This window comes from Propithecus coquereli, unplaced genomic scaffold (genome assembly GCF_000956105.1).
Source record: "Propithecus coquereli isolate 6110/MARCELLA unplaced genomic scaffold, Pcoq_1.0 Scaffold281, whole genome shotgun sequence".
In the NCBI taxonomy this organism is placed as follows: Eukaryota; Metazoa; Chordata; class Mammalia; order Primates; family Indriidae; genus Propithecus; species Propithecus coquereli.
In genome coordinates, this window is record NW_012148408.1 from 4711752 (window position 1) to 4734316 (window position 22565).

At 51.8% G+C, this 22565-nt stretch overlaps 2 protein-coding genes across 2 annotated transcripts; one reads left to right on the top strand and one right to left on the bottom strand.

Annotated features, from left to right (window-relative positions):
• The first annotated feature begins 670 nt into the window (after positions 1-670).
• CCL13 (chemokine (C-C motif) ligand 13) lies at positions 671-1968 on the top strand. Its single transcript, XM_012648236.1, has 3 exons — positions 671-746; positions 1331-1445; positions 1872-1968. The coding sequence occupies exons 1-3, from the start codon at positions 671-673 to the stop codon at positions 1966-1968; spliced, it is 288 nt and encodes a 95-aa protein (XP_012503690.1).
• A 2439-nt stretch (positions 1969-4407) lies between these two features.
• Positions 4408-7181, bottom strand: CCL1 (chemokine (C-C motif) ligand 1). The gene is made up of 3 exons (XM_012648237.1): positions 7106-7181; positions 5585-5696; positions 4408-4501 (listed from the first exon to the last, which is right to left on the bottom strand). The coding sequence occupies exons 1-3, from the start codon at positions 7179-7181 to the stop codon at positions 4408-4410; spliced, it is 282 nt and encodes a 93-aa protein (XP_012503691.1).
• Between the last annotated feature and the right edge of the window lie 15384 nt (positions 7182-22565).

Genomic DNA, 22565 nt, shown 5'->3' on the forward strand with positions numbered 1-22565 from the left:
CTCGGGTATCGGGCTTCCACATACAACTTGACTTGGAAAATGAAACTTGGCAGCTAAACGAAAGTTTGAAACCGCCTTGGTGTTTAAATGCAAACAGACCAGCTTTCTCTCTCAGCTTCCCCACTCACTTCCAGTGAAACACTGGGCAAGTTATTTGATCTCTCCGCACCTCTGTTTCCTCATCTATGAAATGGGCACGATAACAATGGGACGCACCTCCCCAGGACGGAGTACATAACACGCTCAGGGCCCTTAGCACAGTGCTCTTTCGCTACAGGAGTTATTTTCCATTGTTTTCTGTTTCAACTTGGAGAAAGTGTACACAGAGCAGCTGCTTGGATGGCTTCCTATGGTGAGTGCCAGTGGCACATCTGTGCTCCCTGCTTCCTCTCCTGTTCCCCGAGGCCCTGGCAGCCAGAAGGAAACAGAGCTAGCGCCGCTGCAGCCACAGCTTCCTTCCCTCTTGCATTTCCTAGAAAAGTCCTTGGCGCCCAGCTGCAGCTCAGCAGATTCAGGACTTCATTCATCGTGACTTGACCGTGACCTTGCCCAGGCAAAGGTCCCCCGAGAGCTCCAGCCCTCTCTGCTCCCTTTAAAAGGCAGGCAGAGCCGCCAGAGGAGCAGAGGCTGAGACCCACCCAGAAGCTGAAGCTGCCCCTCGTCCTCCAGCATGAAGGTCTCCGCAGCGCTCCTGGGCCTGCTGCTCCTGGCTGCTGCCTTCAGCCCCCAGGGCCTCGCTCAGCCAGGTGAGCCCAGTCTCTCTCCCTCCTTCTCTGCCTCCCTTTCCTTCTGTTTCTCTCTCCCAGGAAGCCCTAGACCAAAGTGCCCTACTTCTAAGCCATTGGAGCAGCAAGGCTCCTCAGAGCTTTAGTTTAACAACTAATTTTAAAGACAGAAAGCTGAAGCCCAGGTTGGGGACAGGAAGGACCCTGCCCACCCACTTCCAGGTCATCCCAGAGCAAGAGTGAAACCTAAACTGCAAACTCCAAATCCAGGGCTTTCGACCACAGCTGATCAACCCAAACTCTGTAGATCCGGGGGCCATACCCAGGACCTGTCCACTGTCCGTGCCCCTGGCCTCCTCCAGACAGCAGGGACGCATCCCCACCGTGCAGCTGCGAGTTTGAGAGTCTGAGCTCATGAGCCCCGTGGCACAGGTCCCACCCCGCCTTGGGGCCTAGGGCAGGAGCACTAAACTTGGGGGTGGGCAAGATCTACTTCTGCCTCTTTGCTTTGCTTTGCCTTCGCCTACAGACACTTCCTGCTGCGTCCAAGATAAGAAAAGCCTAGCACATCCCCAAAGGCTTTTTCTTTGTGACTTTATTTCTAGATGCCCTCAATGCCCCGGCCACTTGCTGCTTCACGTTTAGCAGTAGGAAGATCCCCTTGCAGAGGCTGAAGAGCTATTACATCACCAACAGCCAGTGTCAACAGAAGGCTGTCATGTGGGTAGAAAAACCCCGCTCACCGCACCCCTCCCCACCCCCACATTCCCCAATCCAAAGTTCTGCCCCGGAAGACAGACGGCAGACCGCCTTGAGATCTGACACTCAGAGGATGAGATCTAACCAGACCATGTGACACCAAGCCCTTCCATTAGGACGAGGGCTGGTGACTTCCCACGCCCTGCTCCCGGAATGGGCGCCAGCCCACACTCTTTAGTGGGTGCCAGGATCACTTCCCCAGGGACGGCAAGAGTGGAAGCTGCCTCCCGAGGTCCCCCTTTTTCCATGCACCTCCTTCCTCCCGTCCCAGGGCCACCCTTCACCCACGGCAGGTGGGCCAGGTGGGTTTACAGCCCAATGAGTCGTCGTCTGGGTAAAACCCTCAAAGGATTCCATCTAACTACGCCAACTCTCCTTCATCCGCAGCTTCAGAACCAAACTGAACAAGGAGGTCTGTGCCGACGTGAAGGAGAAGTGGGTCCAGAGTTATGTGAAACACCTGGAACAAAAACCCACGCTCTGAAGATCTGGGCTCAGCCACGCACACTAAGACCAGGCCAGAGTATGAGAAATGACTGTTCAGTTCTCCAGCCTCCCCACTTAGACTCTGGAATAATTTTATTGTAATTTCCAAATAGGACGCTTTCTGTTTTGCGAAGCAAACGTACTATGTCTTAAGTGATATTTGCTAGTATTTGAATTATTGCTGGTTTGTTTTGAATATGGGTGATTTTTTTCTACAGCAAGGCCTTAGGCAAGGTGGCCCCTGTCTGTAATCCCCAGTCCCATCCACTGCGCGCAGCGGGCAGTGGGGTTCTCTCCCGCTGTGTGGGTTGAGAGTGCGCTGCAGGAACCTTGGATGTGAAGGGTCACTGTCACTCAGGGAAGGGAGAGCCTTGTGAATGGGAGGAGTTGCTAACTATGTTGTTATAGAAAGACGAATGCAACAATAGGACTACTGACTTTTTGCAGAAAATACATTATTTAAAATCTCTAACAGTGGTGTTTTCTTCGGGGGTAACTCCAGGGGGCGCTCCGAGGTGCAGGTGGATGGCGGAGCCTGCTAGCGGAATGCAGGTTTACCGGGGCCCTGGCTCTGTGGCCAACCTGGGTTCATCTGACTGTCGGGGGTGGCGGGGCTATATCGCCAACCCGGGCTATTCCAGCAGGGTGGCTCCAGTCTCATCATGGGCTCCCCTGGCCCACAATTCATCAGTCTCATGTTCAGTTCATTTCTCTCCTTAAAAACCCACGCCTACCCAAAGGCCACCCCCACCCCGATCTATTGCAAATGCCTCCTAACTGGTCCCCCTGCCCTGCTGCCTCCCCCAGCCTGGAGGGAGTGGTACAGCTTTTATGTGCACCCGAACGCCCAGAGAAAAACGAGACAACCGAGTCCTAGTTAGCAACGGGCTTGTTGGGGAAAACAGGACTTGGGCAGAACCAACCTTGGAGGATGGGGTGGTCACAGCAAAGATTCTTCTAGGGGAAGTGCAAGGTGGAAAGGGGGGTAGAGGTCCCAGAGGGAGTATCCCCATATGGTCAGAGTTTGGGTTCCAGAATGTAAAAGTTAGAGACTGTTGGAAAGGAAGGTTGAGATCAGATTATAGAGGAATTAGAATATCAGGGTGGGGAGTTTCAATTCAGTTCTGAAGGCAGGAGGAAGGTAGAAGGTTTGGGGGCCATCGGAAGGAGGGCAGTGCCAGGAAGAGTAGCCTGCGGCTGTGGGAGGGGGATGGAGCTGGGAAGGGAGGACTGAGAACAGTCTACTGCAATGGTCCGGGCAGAGGGAATGGCCTAAAGCAGGACAGTCATGGGGTGGAGGGGAGGAGGCAGAGTGAAAAGATTGGGCCAGACGTGTGCCATGTTGAATGCTGGGGAAAGAGGGAGAAGCCCTGAGACACAGGGCATGAGACTGTCCCCCCTAAAGCCAGCAAGCTGGCCTGTAAAGAGTTGCCAATCCTGAGACCCAGAATTCACTTTCCTCCCTGGCTATTCTTCCTCAAATCACACACTACACTCACTGGAGCTTGTGACTGTCCCTTTTCAAAGGACAGGGCCTCCTCTTCCTATATGTCCTATCTGTCCCAAGACTGCCCACTCCCCAGACAAGCTAGGTTGGCATCTCTATCAGCCTAGGACCCACCCATGCCTGGACCCCCCCAGGACCATCCCCAAGGAGAGAGGGGCACTGCTAGCGGCTGTGCAGGGCACATCCCCAGATCTGGTGGGGAGAAGGCTCCTGGGCCACACCGCAGCAGGCAGTACACTCGGTCACTTGGGACACCAGAAAGAGTTCAGTCCCGGGAGAAGGGAGCCCTGGGCTCTCACGCCAGATCTGCTGCTGACTTCCTGTGTCCCTCTCTAGTCCTCAGTGAGTTCATCTATAACATGGGGTTAGCAACATCTTACAAGCAGGTGACCTCTCAAGATCCCCTCCATTTAGGGCAGCTGCGACTTTGGGATCACAGGATCCCCCGAACCCTCTGGGCAGGGTGGGGAGGGAGAGCATCCTGCACCCAATGTGGCCCCAGGCCTGAGCCCCAGCTTGCTGCCCACTGTGCCTCACGCAGCTGCCAAACCTGCACCACAGCCCGGATCTAAGCCTCCCCCCCAGGACACAGACAGTTGTTGAGAAGCAGGGTCATTTATTGACTCCTGTTGGCAGCCGGTCCCCGAGCACCAGGGCCAACATGTGCCCCCTCCTCCCCCACCCTCCAGCCCCGGGCCCTCAGTGCCAATCAAGTTTTCACCCTGAAATCAATCCCTGTGGGGTCCAAGAAGCGCAGAGAAACAGGAGATGACGGTCCACGAATTTTAATATATAAAGTGCAAGAACACAGCTTATCAAGAGTGAGCAGATCCCCCGTAACCTAGCCGAAGCGGGCAGAAGGAATGGTGTCGGGCTGGCAGTTTCATGGACAAGTGAAGCCACGTGGTCTCCGAGCCCAGGTCCTATTTCCTACGGCAGACAGGGTTTCACACTCTGAAGGTGCGCCCGGACCCATCCGAGCGTCTTCAAGGCACAGCTCTGTCTGCCTCCCTTCAGCTGGAATCTGTGGACAGAGAACGCAGGAGAGGGCTGAACCACCTGAGCCACAAACCCCACAAGTCCCATCTCTACTTCCTGGCCACTAGGCGCCCCTTGGCACCTCTCTCTGGGCCTCAGGCTCCCCTCTGCAGATGAAGCCGCTGCACGGCATCCGGGGCTCACACACTGCAAGGAGCGTCCTGAGCACCAGGAGCTTATTCATTGAGCTTCCTGGACACCCCCCTGGGGATCACATTTCAGTGTGTCAGGCTGGGGCTAAAGACCCTGCGGCCATTCGATGAAAAATTCCCACCTTAGAGCAGCTCACCTCTCCAACAGGAACGTGTCTGTGTCTGTGTCCATCTGGGACCTCGCTCATTGCTTCAGACTCTGTGTGAGTGTGTGTGTGTGTGCATGTGTGTGTCTGTTTTCTTTTCTGATCTGTCCACTTCCTAAACTTAGCTATTGTCCAACCTATAGACCAGCTCTGCCTCTTACCATCTGGATGAACTTAAACAAATCTTTCTACCTTCCTGGACCTCAGTTTTCATGATAACAACAATGTGTGCCCCAAGAAAGTCAGCAGAGATAAAATACACGAAAGCACCTTAAAATACTGAGCGGTATGTGTAAGCACCAGTTAAGACCATAATGACCCTGTGAGGCAGGAATACAGAGGGGTACACAAATAATGGGGTACAGAGGAAGTACCTGTCCAAAGTCACTCAAGATTATATATTAGCAAATCCAGAGGCAGGAACTAACCATGACTCCCTTGCTACTTCCACGACACGATAATGCCTGGTGCTTTTGTTAAGCAATTCCCTCCTCTGCGCATATAACACTGGGATATAACCCTTGGCCACTTGGAGTTCCAGGAAACACAAGTCACTACGGGAGCACAGGTGCGTCCTCCCTAGCACCTGCTAGGAGGCTCCGCGCTCCCCCTAGCGCCCAAGTACAGGTTGCAGCCAGGCGCTGGCGGCCTTGCGGGTGCAGTTTAGAAAGCTTATGCTGGTGGAACAGCGCCATCTAGCGTCCGCTATTGTAGTTCCAGGCCGGCGGGGTTCTGGCGCCTAGGGGAGGGATTGAGCAGGTGAGCACTCACATGAGAGCATCATAGGAGCAAGTGGAGCTGGTTTGCCTGTGACACCGGATTGACTTCAGGGGAATCCTTCTCTCCACGAATGAGAAGCAGCAGTTGGAGGAGGACACAAGTACTGGAAGAGAACACATAAGACAGTTCGCTGCCATTTCTCAACTTCTCGCCCATAGCATAACTTTAAAAAAGGAAAAAAAAAAAAAAAAAGCCCCTCCCAAGACAGGCGCAGGCTTTGGGACCACATCTAGAGGGCCCCGGCACAGCCCCATCTCACTGGCCACCTAGTTCCGGGTGAGGCAAAGAGTTAAAGACTGGGGCTCAGACTTGAGCTGCCCACAAATCGGCAGGATGGCCTTGGTGGAGACGAGCCCACACCCTGGTCCCAGACCTCCCAACTGTAAAATAAGACTCTCTGGACCCTGATCTCTAAAGGCTTGCCCAGTTCTGACATTCCACCACAAGCACAAGGCTCTGCCCTGATATTTGAGTCCAAGAGCTCGGGACCAGCACCCGGGGAGCCTGGTCCGTCTTATGCACACAGGACACCGTAGTCTACGGCCTACAGACCTGGGGCCGGCTTAGCAACTGTTCAAGGAGTCTGACCAAACGACAAAGGAAGAGCCCCCAGGAACTAGCTGGCTCCTCTACTCCCGTGGTCCCAACCCCTGGGCCGTGGCCAGGTACCAGTCCATGGCCTGTTAGGAAAACAGGGCCATGCATCACTGCCTGAGCTCCACCTCCCCACCTGAGCCACCCCTGCCTCCCCCCAGACCGTCCACGGAAAAATTGTCTTCCATGAAACCAGTCCCTGGTGGCAAAAAGGTTGGGGACCGCTGCCCTACTCAATCTCTCAAATCCCCTCCTCCCGGGTCCTCAGCTCTCCCCAGGCCCCCACCCCACTCTGCCAGTCTGCACGTTCCCACCCACACTGCACCCCCAGGACGCCTGCATTCCAATCCGGGCTCCTACCCCCAGCTTTACCATTCACAACCCCCTTTCAAGTCTGTTACCAGGTCAGTATTCTCCCAACCACCAGGGAGAATGTGGGTGAACTTAGACAGATGTTTCTACCTTCCTCGAGCTCAGTTTTCATAACAACAAAAATGTGTGTTATCCACTCTATTTTACTGATGGAGAAACCAGATTTTGAAAGGCAAAGTGACTTGCCCAAGGGTAGCCAACTCTTAGCCCTGGCCCTACCTTCGGGCTCTGCTTGGTTATCTGTCACACCGTAGATGCAAGACCCAGTCTGTCCTCTGGACCTCGGGCCCCCCAGCTGGACCGAAATAACCTCATAGGTAACCCCATCATTCTGCATGGTCTGGGTGAGAAAGCTCAGTTCTCTGCGTTTGCCCCTGACTCATGGCTCTCCTACTGGCCCTTTGCCCTCAGCCCATCCGAGTCCCCCATTCCTCTGGTTTAGGACAGATAGAGCCGTGAGTCCAGGGGAGCCCACCCCAGCACCAGAGCACCCGCCTGCATTTCCACCCTTGCGGGAAGAAGCAGAGTAACGCCTGCTACACTCACTGCTCTTGCTGTCCACGTGCGGTGGCCACACCCCGGCCAACAGCAGGCACACCAGGGCCGTGGCGATGAGCTTCATCTCGGGGTGGAGGGGTCTGGCTCAGGCCCTCCTGGAGCAGCCTTGATGAGTCTGGTAGAACTAAGAGCTTTCCTGTGCCCCATCTGGCAGTGCCGGGAGCTTTTATTAGACCTCTTGGGGTTTTCCAAGCCATGGTGAGGAGGTGGGAGTCACAGCGACAAAGGACAGCTACTCACGCCTAATGACCACATGGAAAACTCCTTTCCACACCTCTCCACGACGGTGGTGTTCGCAGTCGTGCTCGAGTGCTGGCTGGGTGGTGCTGGGAACTTCACCGAGCTCAGGAGCAGATAAGGATCTTGAGAGAGTGAGTGGGGACTGTCCTGGCTGGGGGAGAAGTAAAGAAAGGTGAGTGAGAGGAAGAGGCCTGTGTGGGGCTTGTCTGACCCCATGCTGCTCCATCCAAGCATGTAGCCACTGCCCCTTGGACGTGACAAGGCAGAAGGGCTTGGGTCTGGATGTTTGAATCCCGGTTCTGCAAGCCGGTGATTGCGCAAGCCTGCGCACATGCATGTCCACTCCAAAGGGAAACCTTCACGCATGTCTCGAGGGCGCGTGGTAAGAATTAAATAAGATCCCGTGTCAAGCACCTGGCCCAGATATTTGCCGTTTCTATTTTTTCGATCCTCAACATTCCTCAATAGCTTCCTCTGTTCTAGGTCCTCAGTTAGCCCCAGGGAAGGCGGTTAGTAATGAGATGCACTTCCTGACCTCCAGCCACTTCCCTTCGGCTCACAGATAAACGAGGAAGGCCATCCAGTGTGAGGACAGGGGGAGATGCGCTGTATTGAGGACACAGAGGCGGGCTGGCTGGGAGCCTTCCAGCAGCATCCGAGAGCCCTCTCAGGAGTATGTTTGTTAAGCAGGGGTCTCCTGCGGGCTGAAGTGGGGAGGGGAGCATGCTATGTGGGGACAGGGAGTGTGTAAGGACGACGAGGCACACAGGAGCATCCTGAGGAGTCGACAGGTAAATCTGGAGTGTCGGGTGCAGGGAGAGGGACAGGAGAGAGGGCGTGGCTGCAGAGAGATGTGGCTGGACAGCTACAGAGGGCCGGGTCATGAAGACATGGAAATCATGAGACCCGTGTGCATTATATAACCACAGAGGGCCTGCTGGGCTGATCTACTTTGATCGTGCGCTCTCTAGCTCAAAAGCCTGCAGTGGCTCCCCATGGCCAATGGGATGAAGTACAAGCTGCTCACCTGGACGCTTACGTCTCTTCATGTCATGTGTCAGTGGGTTCCTGTATTTGCAATTTCCTCCTGCCACATGCTGTCCTACCTGCAGGCTTTTGCTCCTTCTGTAACCTCCACCTGCACTGCCATCTCCTTCTGTGTGTCAACATCTTACCCATTTCAAATGCCGCTGTCTCCATAAAGACCCTTCCGCCACAACCAGCAGACAGGATCTCAGCATCCTTTGAGGCACGCCCCACCGTGCCTGGATCGCCATACGAAAGTCTTATATTCCTGCAACCCCCCGGTTGAGTTCACCCTCCAAACTAACACCTGCGTGGGAATCCGGCCTGTCGAAGTTCAAAGACCATCTGCAAAAGTGGCTCTTAAAGTTTTCTGGGAGAGCTTCTGCAAAAATGTGGATGTCTTGGCCCTATTTCAGAATCAGAATCAAAACACACATGCCTGTAAGTGTTAGAAAAAGATCTGCAGGTAACTCTCAGGCATTAGAAGATAAAAATCGTGTATTTAATAGAGTGTCTTCATATTACAATGGGAAAATGATGCTTTCACATGTGAATTTATTTAAAAAAATACGATGGGGAAATGAGAGGAAATTAACTTACCCAAGGTCATGAAGACCTTAGCTGCGGAGATGGGATGGTGAGACTCGAACCCTGGACATCTGCCCTCCACGTGCAGCTGCCTCTGAGAACACATCTCACACAGCCCACAGCTGACTACTGCTTTGCTCAAGGATGCTCAAGCACCTTCATCCCTCCACGGCTTCCTGCCTCCCAAAAAGTAGTTGGAGTCGCTGAAATCACAAACCACTGTTTCGAGTCTCCTATTCTCTCTGTCCCTGGAGATGCGTACATTTGGGCCATGAGGTCTCAGGACAGCGAGGGGGTGCCTCTCAGCCCAGTGAAACCGTAAGTCCTTTCGACTCAGGAAGTGGAGAGGAACAATGTGGCCACATAGGAAATTCTTTGTCCTTCCCCTTCCCCTGGGGCTGCTGCCCAGCCCACTCAAGAGGAGAACAGAACTGTCCCTCCGACACACACTTCCCCTCTGCCCCCTCGCTGCCCCCTCGCTGCAGCAACAGCCAGCTCAGCCGAGGAAAAGAGGGAGAGCGAGGCTGAGTCACGCTTTCCCTTCTCCAGACTCCCGCGGCACCTGGAAGGAACTGGCTGCAGGTTCTTATCACACAGGAACCGAATGTTCCACGTGGGCATCTCCCCCACCCCAACGTGGCTGTGAAAGGCACTGACTTCTTCTCCAGGCCCTAGCACAAAGGCTGGGACCAAGTAACAACTCAATAAAACGGTTATGGGATTGCATGAGCTGGACCTGAATGGCATAGGAAGGACTGATGGATAAGAAATGCTCTTGGGATAAACACTGGACCAGTTAGTCCTATGAACAAACCTCGTCTGGGTTAGAAGTTGGAAAAGCAGAAGCGCCTGTAGACAGGTTTCCTTATTAGTCATTGTCATCTTTTATGAAATAGGTACCAATTTACTGAGGACAGGTAGAGACCGGAGAGAGTTCAGCCAGTGTGGAGTCCTCTTAAAATCATCTCCTCTGGTGGTGTCCAGTGGTGACCATGGGTGTCCCCCCTGCTGGCCTGAGTGGGCTGGAGCCGGCCCTGCCTGCTTGCCTTCCAGTTTCAGTTCAGACCGACCCTTACGCACGCGGGCCCAGGAACCCAGCGTCAATGAGAAGTCCTTGTCAGCGTCACACAGCCACAGAAACACTGGCCTGGCTGTGTCCATCTCTGGGGTCCAGTCTCCTCCCTTCGGAGGAAGCAGGCTGCTGAGGAGGAGCGTGGTGGCCAGACAGGCTGGTCAGAGCTCAGCTCCACCATCCGGTCTTGGGCAAGTCACATAGGCTTTCTGAGCCTCTGTTCCCTCATTGTAAGCTCCGCTGCCAACTGGACATGGTCCAACTCTCCCCAGTTATCAAGATTAACTCCCCAAACCTTAGCCTAATTTGCAGTTATTTGAAGGATTGCGTGAGATTTAAGAGGGAAGGAGGGGAGAGGAAAGGCAAAGAAAGTTGGTTAAGCCTGGGCAACATAGCGAGACCTCATCTCTACAAAAAGTAAAAAAAAAATCAGCCGGGCATCGTGATATGTGCCTGTAGCCCCAGCTACTTGGGAAGCTGAGGCAGGAGGATCGCTTGAACCCAGGAGTTTGAGGTGGCAGTGAGCTAGGCTGATGGCACGGCACTCCAGCCTGGGCAACAGAACGAGACTCTAAAAAAATAAAAAGGAAGAAAGAAGGAAGATTGGATCACTCAAAACTGTCATGGAGCACCTAATGTGTACCAGGTCCTCGGGATGCCTCAGGGGTCCAGACACAGGCCCTGCCCTCACGGGGCTCACAGCTTACATGGGAGGCAGGCACTGGGCATCGTGATAAGCGGTGTCCTGTGAGCTGCAGAGTCTACAGAAGTACTTGCCATAGGGCCTGACACACAGCAGATGCTCAGCAAAACTGTGCTGCCCTCTGAGGGTCAGCACGGGGCCCCAGCAGTGCTGCCATCTCCCCCACCCGGGGCGCCCTTCCTGGTCTCTTCCTTTCTAACCTGGTGCTGCCTGACACCCAGGCCACGTTCGTGTCATTGCCCAGGTGGGCACAGCATCCTCTCTGGTCCTCGAGTCTGCACCAGACCCGCTGCCTCCTGCAAGCACAAGTCCTGTCCACCGCAAGGACCCCCGATCCCCAGACACCTCGGAATTCAAAGCCCTTTCTCTTGCGCTCTGCCTTTGTTCTCTTTTCCCCTGTTTTTCTTTTCTGACATTCAGCCCTTTTGTTCTGTGTAGGAGGCCTCTGCCATCTGCCTCTTGACAGCAATGTGAAGGAGGCATCGAGCGTCCCTCGTAGCAGCAGGCAGACTGAGGGGCACCTACGGGCTGTCGCGGCAGTGACGGCCACCCAGGTTTTCCGGGTGCTGCTGGGCCCTTTGTGCTCAGGGTGAAGTTCCACTGTCTTGGCCGGGCTCAGAAAGCCCCGCATAGCCGGCGGGGCTGCAGCCACCAGCCCTGCTCACTGTCCTGCACGTGCACCGGGACTCCTCTGCCCCTTGTGCCTGGAGCGCCCTTTCCCGCTTCACATGGCTAACTTCCCGCGGCTGTCCCACACGGAGCCCTCACAGCAGGCACCACGCGCGAGTGTCATTTCCTGGCGGTCCACGCTCCTCCCTGTCCAGAAGGTCGCAGAGGGCAGGACTCCCTCAGCCGTGGTCAGCATTTTGTGCCGCAGTGGCCAACGCCTCGCGGGTGTGCGGTGACTGTTGGCTGGAAAAGAGAGGAAGGAGAGGTTTTATCATCACTGCGGTTGAACCCACATTTCAGATGAAAAATGGTGGCCCTGGAGGTTAGTGAACGGACAGAAGCCACACAGGTTGCCGGGGACAGAACCGGGAAGACGCACTCTGGCCCGAACCCTGAGTTTGTTTATACCGCGCTGTCCTGCCAGAGTCTGTTTGCAGCGTCTGTTTGCTGATGGGCACCATTCTATAGGCGGGATCCCAGAGGCAGGTCACGGCTAGAGGATACATTCTTTCATGTGTGCATGCATTCATTCCATCACTTAGCAAACATCTTTCCACTGGGCCTGGGAGGAAGAAGGTGGGATTTGTCAGGAAGGGAGAAGGGAGGGGCCTGGTGTGGTGTGCAGTGGTTATGAGCACGGACTCTGGAACCCGAATCCCGGCCTCCCGCTCAGCTGCTCTGAACCCCTCTTTGTGTGACCTCTTTGAGCTGCTCAACCCCTGAGCCGCACCTCTAAATAGGGATGATAATAGCATATGATTACACGTTTGTAGCAATTAAGTGCAAAGTGCTTAAAACAGTGCCTGACATATTTTTGGAGGAAAACAGGAGCAGTGACATCATAGCACGGAAGTGTGCAGGCTGGTGTCCCCGGAGGGTGGGGGGCAGGAGGCAGGACCCGGGGAGTGGTTGGAAATGAAGGGGAGAAGGACTGGGTGCTCTGGTTGCACGAGATCCTGTTCACGTCCTTGGTGCTGGCCCTGTTGGCCACAAAGGCCCTTCACTGGCCTTTGGCTGGGGACAGAGGGCTGCCAGCCCCCTGGTTTGGGTGAGGGCTTGCGCTAAGGCCAGGACAGAGTGATAGCAGGCAGTCGGGTTTGCGAGGCCACGGAAGGTGCTCCGGCAAGAGGTGAGGAGGGCTGGGGTTCTGGAGCAGATGGGACATGTGACAATCAGAATACAGGGTCTCTGGCTCTGCCGCTCATTTGCTGTGGGACCTGGGGCAGGCCACCTCCTCTCTCTGGGCCTCAATTTTCTCACCTAAAAAGTGGGAAGGTTGGCCTAAATCAGCAACTCCTGCCCTGGAAACAGGAATCCTATGAGAACCATTTGGGAAGCTTTGGTCAAAGGGCACATGCTAGAAACCCAGTCTACGCCTCTGTATTCTGATCCAGGGCTGCTGGGATGTCTTGAAAAGCCCCCTCCAACAATCCGGTCCCACCACTTCCCCACTCCATCAAAAGCCCCTAGCCTGGACGGCCACTAGGACCCTCTCTGGCTTGGCATTAAATGATTCTGGGGATCTCCAAGTGACGGCAGATCCCCGCCCACCAGCCACACTGAAAGCACCACACTTGTCTGTCCCTGGGGGGACTGGCAGTTGGATCGGGCCTGTTAACAAGGGTCGTGCTGAGGGGGCCTTCCAGGGAGGTCACCATAAATGTCTGTTCCCTCTCTGATGAGCACCAAGGTGCCTACTGGGACTGATTCTGGCCCTTGAAGAGTTCAGATCACTCGCCCGCCCTGGGAAGAACATTTCCAGTGCATGCATCTGAAGCTTAGCAAGCATGGAGGAACACAGAAGCTCGAGGAAGCCTGGTAGGCAAGACATAGCCTGGAATGTTCTGTGGACTCAGTATTGTGGTGCTTGAGCTGTTCGATGCTGTATCGAAAGATATTCACCTTGCAAAGGCCCTGTGAGTATTCAAGGGGTCCCTGTGGGTCAGGCGTGTGCCCTACACAGCCTGGCGCCCAGGAGCACACCAGCCCTTTGGTCCTTCTCCCTTGTGGCCCCGACCCCATAGAGCACAAAGAGCCTTTAGGAAGAACTGGGGTGGACTCGGTCACATTACAGATAAGGAGCCCGAGGCTGAGCAGAAAAAGTGAGTGGTCACATGGGAACTTGGTGACAGAGCCCTGGAGACAGCCTCACCTCTTAACCCCCAGGCCGGGCTCTTCCTCCTGTGATTTGCCGGCTGTGGACAGGTGCCTGGAGCCCAGGACGTGAAGCCTGCAGGACCCCACAGCCCCTGCAGGCTGGGCACAGTGTCCACCTTTGCACAGGACGGTGGGGGAAAGGGCCAGCATTTCCAGCCCACAGAGCAAGGATGCAAGCACAGGAAGTGACAGCAGTGACTCCATACTATGCCCACTAAAACCACCAAAGCCACCCATTACTGAAGTGACACACCCACAGGCTCTGGGAAAGTCCCCTGAATAGCCCTTCCTTCTCTAGGGTGGCAGGTGGGACGGCCTGGGACACTCCACAGCCCACAGCAGTTTCCCTGTGCATCCTGTGCCCACAGCCCTGGGAGCCCATGGGGCAGGGTCCCGCAGGCCTGGCCCACCTGGGAGAAGGCCCTGTTGCCAGGTCAGGCCTCCTGGCCTGTGCAGTGAACTGAACGGACCACAGACCATCCTCCTCACCCTTCCACAATGAAGCCAGGCCTCAGACACACTGGCCCACCCAAAGCTCGACACCCGACCTCCTGGCCCTCACCTGTCCTCCGATAGAGAACACAGAACCTGGGCTTGCCAGCCAGGCACCCACCTGTAATCCAGGCTGCCACTCACTGGTACCTGGTCAGTCTGATCACCTACCCGAGCCTCTGAATCATCTTCTGTAAAACTGGGTTAACAATGCCTCTGTCTCAGGAATGCTGTAAGGACTAAATACAAAACTGTGCTAGAAGCTTCTAGCACAGAGCCCGGCTCGGATATTGTGACTTCTGTGCTCTGTGTCTTCCTCCTTCCCTGCTTGGTTTGCCTGAGGCATCTAGGCAGCTGCTCTTAAGAGCTGATTCTAAGTCGGCTGGGTCTTGTTTCTCAACTCTGGCTGGCCTGGTTTCCTCGGACGCAGGGGTTTCAGGAGCCAAGTTCACAAGGCGAGCACCAGAAGTCAGGAATGTAGTTAGACCCTGCAGTCCGCGGGGCCCACCCACCCCGTGCCGCTGACCAGGACGGGTTACGTGATTTCCAGGCTCCAGTGCCTTGTTCAAAAATCAAGAATTTTAGGACGGCACAGGTCAGATGCTTTGAAGTCTCCCTGCCATGTTCGCGCTTCCTACTGGGTGGGCATCCATCCATCGGGTTACTCCCTGGAGTCTCCCACAGCCCTCTCTGTGTCCCCTCTGTCCTGGCCCAGAAGGTGACTTTCCAAAATCCCACCATTATGATGTTATCAGCCTATTAAAGTCCTTGACATAAAGGCCTTTCCTAACTGAGGCCGAGGGATGCATTTCGCTTCCCACAGATGCTGCTCCAAGTGGTGCATCAGCCTTCGAGCCCCTCACCCCCAGTTCCTCCCCCCACACCTCCAGCAGAGCCAAAGGCCAGAGCTGCTGCCAGCCGGAGCGAAGACGGTGGAGCAGGACTGTGGAGAGGGGCGGCCATGACCAGTGCGACAGTGTTCACTCTGCCCACCTGGATTCCATCCCACCCATGCTTTCACTAGGACTGATCTCAGCCACCCAGACGTGGTGCGATTGGGCAATGGAGCGCGTTGAGTGCCCAGTCCGTGCCTGGCGTACACGAGGGCCTCGATTAGAGGGCTCTGTCGGCACTCTCCTCTGCCACCTCCTCCATCCACCTCCACGGGGGTGCTCTGAAGTCCAGGTGTGACAAAGCAGGCACATGGCTCTGAGCACCCCGCACCCCTTGCCTGGCCCCTCGTACAGTCGTAACCGCAGCGGGGAAAGGACAGGAAATGGGCAGCCTGGCTTTTGTCCCGGCTCTGCCATCCTTGATCTCAGTCTGCATCAGTGTCCTTATCCGTAAGTTATGCATTCTGATCTTTTCCCGTTTAGCTGCCCAGAGGTCGTGAACCTCAACAGAGACAACAGCGGGATGGAAGGGGTGTCTGGCCGAGCAGAAAGCTATCAACATGACCATCCCCTTACCACTCCTGCCTCCTGCCGGCCTCCCCTCCCAGCCAAAGAACTCCCTCCAACACACTGAAAAACTGGCCCCTGCCCCTTCCATGTCACCAAAACTGCAATGGCCAAAGTCACCATTGACCTGCATGTTAACGTGCCCCGGGCTGCCCTCTAGCCTGACCTCTCAGCACCCTTCATCTGTTGGCCCTTCCTTCTTGGACCATCCCCTTGCTGTGGCTTCCATGACATGTGACCCTCCAGGTTTTCCTCCAACCTCTGTGGCTGTTGCTCTGAGACTCGGTGAGAGGCTCCTCGTCCTCTGTCCATTCCTCGATCTCGAAGTTCTTCGCCCTCCAGGGAGTGACAGTAGCTAATAGCCACCATGTATTGACTGCTGCCTGTGTGCTAGGCTCCTCTCTAAGCAACTCACACATGTCAACCTGCCAAATCCTCCCAGTAGCCCCGGAAGTAGATATAATCATCATTCCCCGTTTTGTAGATGAGAAAACTGAGGCGCAGAGAAGCTGGTTAAGGTTACTTAGCTAGTCATCGCGGAGCGGGATTCAAACACAAGCTGTCGGCCTCTAGACACCACGCTCGGAACCAGTCCTCTGCACGGTCTAGGCAGAGCCGGCTCCTGGGTGCTGCCCAAACCTCTTATCTTATCCTGCAAGACTGAACTTCACACCCTCCTGCCAGTTGCACCCTGGGCTTTGTCCCTGCTCTCCCCCTACAGGGAGTAAACTCGTCACCTGATGGGCTTCTTTCGACTCTTCTGACAACACTTTGCTCCAGATCTCCTCTGTGAGGCCTTCTCCACTTCCTCCCAAGCCTCCCTCCACTGTGGGTGCAGGCACTTTGCCCCTGTCTCTGCAGTTATCCGTACTTTCTTATAGTGTAATTTATTTGTCCCATGCCCACCAAGCCCACCTTCTTGGCTAGACCCTGAGCTCCTTGCCTAACACGATGCCGAGTGTGGTGTGATAAGCACCGGCTGATGCTGAATGAACATCTCGGTGAGCTAAGGAGCTGCCCACGTATAAACAGAACCTGAGACTTTGACCTTATCTCCCCATGTTTTAACAAACAGAGCTGAATAAAGCCCTCAGCCTTCACCCTCACACTAACACATGCCGTCACATGCATGCAATGACACCCAATGCGCACACATTCCCTCCTGAGCCCTCACACTCCCCAGGCCAGGCCCCGCCTTAGGCCATCCCAGCCCCCTCAGGCCTTCTCCACATCTGCACAGTCTCCCAGGCATCTGAAAAACCCTGCCTTTTCCACACGGTGTCATCCCAACACTATGAGAATAGAGCTTTGCATTCTTCCAAAATATTCGGGTCATTTCATGGGGCATAATAGTTACAACGACACCACAGCGTCACGTACAATGTCAGACAAGGAGAAAGCGGTGGCTGCCAGTAATAGCAATAGTCCTATGTTCACAGTGACTTGTGGCTCCCTCAGTTTCTTATACTCATTTGCAACTTTGAGCCTCACAACAAGGTGTGGAATAGTTACTACAAATGTACTTTACAAATGAAGAAGTCAAGGCTCTTAGAAAGTAACAACACATGCACACACACACACACACACACAGGCCTCTACCCACATGCCCCAGGCAAAGTACTGGGCCCAAGCTGAGGGCTTAGAAGGTAGCCAGTGATGACTCACTGTGTCTTCTCTTTCTTCAGTGGGTCTGAAGTCTCCCACTAGAGAATCCATCAGACTTGACATGACTCTGTGGATATATAGTCTTCTCTCCCCAACCGCAGCCCTGCACGTCCAAAAGACTGCCGGTCCAAAAGACTGTTGAAGCAGGTGCCTGCCAGGTGAACAGGAGATGGGTCAAGGCCATGTAACAAGACGAGTCCCCTCCAAAGGACTGCATTTGGAGCATTCCTGTGTAGCATTTCCATCAGTGTTTCCCTGGGCAAGCCTCCGCCAGCGTGTCCCCTATGTAAACAAGAAACCACGTAAGTGCAATCTGGCTTTACTCATTCAGGTCCATCAACAGAAAGGGAAGACGAATTTAAGACTGTTATTAAATAAATGGGGTTCTTTTACTTTCAGCCATCTATAATTCCTTCTAACGGTATTATCGGGTTGAAGGTACTTAGAAGATACGGTTTAATGGAGAGTTTATCGGGATTTGTAATTAGCAGAGCAATTGTGAGCACTTTAAAATACAGGGAAGCAGATTAAACCCATTAAAGAGAATCAACCACTCAAAAACACAAAAGCAGTATCCATTTACACACTGGCAATTGCTGTGCCAATTAGAAATGCATATATTCAATCAGCTACAGTAAATCTTACCCCTGATGCAGTATTTGACATCCCTCCCAGCAAGAAATACTCATTAATTAAGTCAACAAATGTTTAAAGGATTCCTACTCTGTGCTGGGCACTCTGCTATGTGCTGGGAATCAAGACCCACAAGGCACTCGTTCTTGTAGAGTTAACACTTTGCGGGAAAGACATCATTTTCAAGCAAGTGAATGTATAAACAAGATAATTTCAAATAGGATAAGTCAATGAAAGAAACATAACAAAAGGATACGACTAGAGGGGGATTAAAGAGTTTGCATTTGAGCTGAGACTTGAATGACAATATGTGAAGAGGAAGGAGTTGAATATTCTAGGCAGAGGGAATAGCAAACACACGGCCTAATGTGTCTTAGCTTATGCTACCCCCTGCACAAGACAAAGATTTAAGTACAAGTAGTCAATTTGGGAGGTGCAGGAAAAATTAGTACGAAAGTGGGAGAGGAAAATAGGGAAGGGAAGTCTTAATGAAGGATGTGTTATCAAGCCAGCCCCATGGTGGGGCAGCATCCCCCAGGAACGCTGTGTGAAACAGCCTGGCGTACACGCGTGAGTTCTCCCAGCCAGAAGCGAGGGGGCTGGGGTATTTATGTCCCAGTTCCTGTCTGCCGTGGACCAGGGATGGATGCTCCCTGACATTTCTGGCCTGTCCTGCTCATGGCTGAAGTCGGTCGATGTGCACTGAAATGGAAGGTCTGCCCATGCAGGGGCCAGCCTGGAGTGTCCCAGGAAGAAAGAGACCTGTGGTGGGATCATGGCAGGAAATGACATCTGAGAGGAAGGTGGTGACCCGCTCATGTGAAGCCTGCAAGGCCATGGTGAGGAGCTTGAATTTTATTCTCTGTGTATTATAAAGCCAGTTGTGAAACGTAGTCAGGGATAGGGACTGACTTCTTTTTTTTTTTTAGTAGGATTTCTCTCTCAGAACAAGAGAGAAGGTACAAGAGCCAGTCAGGAGGCAATGGCAGGAGTCCGGGTGGCAGTGGCGGGGTCTCCAGCTGGCACAGGGGCAGTGCAAAGTGGCTAGAGCCAGGTATGTCACAAAGGGGGAGCAGGACTGACTGGTGGGTGGAATGGGGGGGCGAGGTGAGGGGAGGATGCAGGCTTGGCTTGAGTGTGCCGGGACTGAGATACGAGGATTACAAGAGGAGCAAGTTTAATATCTCTGGTCTCCAGGGTGCGCTGTGCCCCTCATGTATTATGCAAGATGGGTCGGCTGCTCTCCCAGTCCTGGCCTCAATATCCTCATTTTGAAAATAAGGGAGTAGAAATAACCAACTTCTAAGGACCCTCTCAGCTCTCATATTCTATAATTTTAAAAAACAATCAAAACAATCTATTTTTTCAGAAAAAAGCTTTAGTTATTTTAAATAATGCTGTAAACCCATGTGACCCACTACTTAAAACCAAAGCCAGGACCTTGCAATAACCCACATCTAATCATATGTGCACACTATACTATTTTCCCTGATTCCCCCAACCCAAGGTAACCAATATCCCCAATTCTCCTGCTTTCTGCTTTCTATAAATTTAGTCAATATGTGTTTCCAAATGTATATGGATTTTCCTTTAGTTATTTTTGCTTTATAGAAAGCGTATCATGCTGTTTATAATCACAGAGACTGACTTTTTTGCTGAATAGTATTTTGTTACTATCTAGTGCATGTGTAATTGAGTATCACGGGCAGTTCCTTTGTTTTACATGCTGTATAATATTCCACTGGATAAATAGTCTATTGTTCATTCATCCATTCTCTTTTGATGGGAGTCTTTTCTAGAGTTTTGCCATTGTAAACAGTGCTGAACATCCTTCCATATAAACATTCTTCCATACGTAAGACTTCTGTTATGTGTATATGAAAAAGTGGAATTGCTGGGTCAGAATATTCCCTGTTGAGACAAAGTTCTATCAGCCATAAGTGTTTTCTCTTCTGTGAAATGTCTATTCCTAATCTTTTTTCTGCTTTTCTTTTGAATATTTGTGTTTTTCTTATCGATATCATCAGCCTGCTTCCTGCCTGTAGAATGTTGGGGCTCCAGGTCATTTTATGGTCTGAAAAATCAGTCGTATTTAATCTAGACTGGCAGTACTTTCAGCCATGGAACTCTCTCAAAAACTCTTTTCAAAGCGTCAGAAGCCAAACCTGCAATTCATTTTGAGACATGCCTTGCTCTCTCTAGATGCAATTTCAAGTACTTTGACACTGTCAGGGTTTAGGAGACCTTTTCCATGATTCGTTTTGTCCAACTCACAGGATTCCCTTTGGAGCACCTCATTCTTATCAGAGCTCTTAACAAAGGCAGTGACAGTCATGTCCTGGATTTGGTCTTGGCCTCCAGGCTGAGTGTTAATGCTCTTGTCTTTGTTTTGATCTGTGCCTTAAAGCTATGTCCTATTTTGAGAGTATTTTCACACTACAGAGGTTGGAGATGAAAGACGATTGCATCTTTCAACCCTGTAAGCCCTAGAATTTCTAGGTTTTCTATGTTCCCTTTCAGTTCCACTTGCAAATGAGCCTGTCCTTTGCTGATCTCATTCTCTTTCTTGTGGTACCTTATGAAATACAGCTAATAACAACTACCTCACACTAACCACATGCTGTCTCAAAACCTCTTCTCCCAAAGCCACAAAGTCAGTAGGTTTATTTCTGCCTTCCAACTTATCATATGTGACAGCGTTACCAAATGTTTCACTATTGCATTACGTAGGTTGCCATTTTTCCAGCCCCATATAAAAATTTCCCTGCCGTCTGCTGCTCAGCCCCAAAGCCAAAACCATACATTTCATCCTTTGATTAGAACAATATCCCACTTCCAGGTATCCTAGGTATTCCGTATTGGTCAGCTTTTGCTTCAGTAATGAGCACCCCCAAAATATCAGTGGCTTATCACAAGAAACATTTTTTTTTTGTTCTCAAGCCTACAGGCCAACTGCATCTCTGCTCCAAGCTGTGGGTCAGGTCAGGTCTTTGTCATGTGTCTTCCCAGCTGCTGTGCCCAGAATGACACGTCCCTGTGCTCTTGCTCAGGACATGGCATTCTCTTGGTAAAGGGTCCAAGAGAAAGGATGGGCCAGATGCGGTGGCTCATGCCTGTAAGCCTAGCACTTTGGGAGGCTAAGGTGGGAGGATTGCTTGAGGCCAAGGGTTCAAGACAAGCCTAGGCAACATAGCAAGACCCTATCTCTACCAAAAATAGAAAAATTAGCCAGGCATGGTGGCACATGCCTGTAGTCCCAGCTATTTGGGAAGCTGAGGCAGAAGGATCACTTGAGCCCAGGAGTTTGAGGTTGCTGTGAGCTATCATGACACCACTGCACATTAGCCTAGCGATAGAGTGAGACCCTGTCTCAAAAGAAAAAAAAAGAGAAAGAGGTTGAGCAGAAACTTGCAATGCTTTTAAAGCTTCTGCGAGGATAGGGCACATGTCATATCTGCTAGCATTCTATTGTCTGAAGGGAGTTACACGGCCAAGACTCAAGTCAATGGTGTCAGAAATATATTCTAAATCTTTTTAAACAAGAACGCAGCCGCCCACAGATATGAAGGAGCTCTTGATATATCTTCATACTAACCCCGTTAGTTTGTGTATTGCAATATCGTCTCCCTTTCATTACTTATTTTCAAATACGTGCTTTTTAAAGCATATAATATTTTAATTGAAATGATGTATAAATTTAACAACTTATAGTAACTCCACATTCTGACAATCATTTTCATTTTTATTGACCTTCAAACCCTTGTACACATCTAGATACAGACTCAATCATAGGGTTACATACCATAATGAGTAACTCCGTGTAATGATCCATTCTCACACCCTGCAATGTCACCCTTAGAACCGCCCCAGATTTTAAGTCCAGAAGACAAAGAAACCCAGAAACATAGCAAGATAAGTATTTACAAATACAGTGTAGGAAACAGCAAAAGATTTCAATAGTTTCGTTAAGTGTTTTCTTTCAGGCATAACGTAGAGATTACAGAGAGGATGAATAGCTGACAGTCTCTAGATGGCAGAAAGGGAAACGTAAGCAAAAATACCAGACGAAAACAAAAGTATATTTTCCAAATATATATATTTGGAGTCAACCTTCCAGTGTCTCTGAAGACACATAAGCAATTAGGCATATACTTCAGAAGTCTCAAATTCTCATTAGTTGACTTTCAGTAATCGATGCTGGCACCAGGCTATTGCTTATAAATCACCAGTGCAAAACATTGCTGTCTTTGGTATTCCTGTAATGTTTTCATTTATGAGAAAACATGCAGAAAGAACTCTGCTTAAACCAAAGCAAAGGAGCAAGGAAACGGGTCACTGTGTAATAATAAGGCCCTAAGAAAGGCAGCAGGTTGTACAGTTATCCCTGTGGACAAAATCTCTGCCCTGAAACTGTGCAACCTACGGTCTATACCTCTTCCCAGGGACCAGTTTTTTCTTGCTGGTCTTCTACTTGGCAGATGGCCTTCAGAGTAACCTAGTTTTGTTTCAAATTCAAATCAATTAGAATTCTTTCATGGATGCTTTTAAAAAGTTACTGCCCGTATGAGATTAGTAAAAACTGGAAAGGTGTTTGCTTAAAATCAAACCCCAAACAAGTTACAAAGGAAGAGGAAAGTAATTAAATGACATCAGAAGATGCAAAACCAGTACTCTACTACCCAGTCTACCACATATTGTTGCAGCTACAGACTTTTATTTAAAACATTTAATTACCAAAATTTC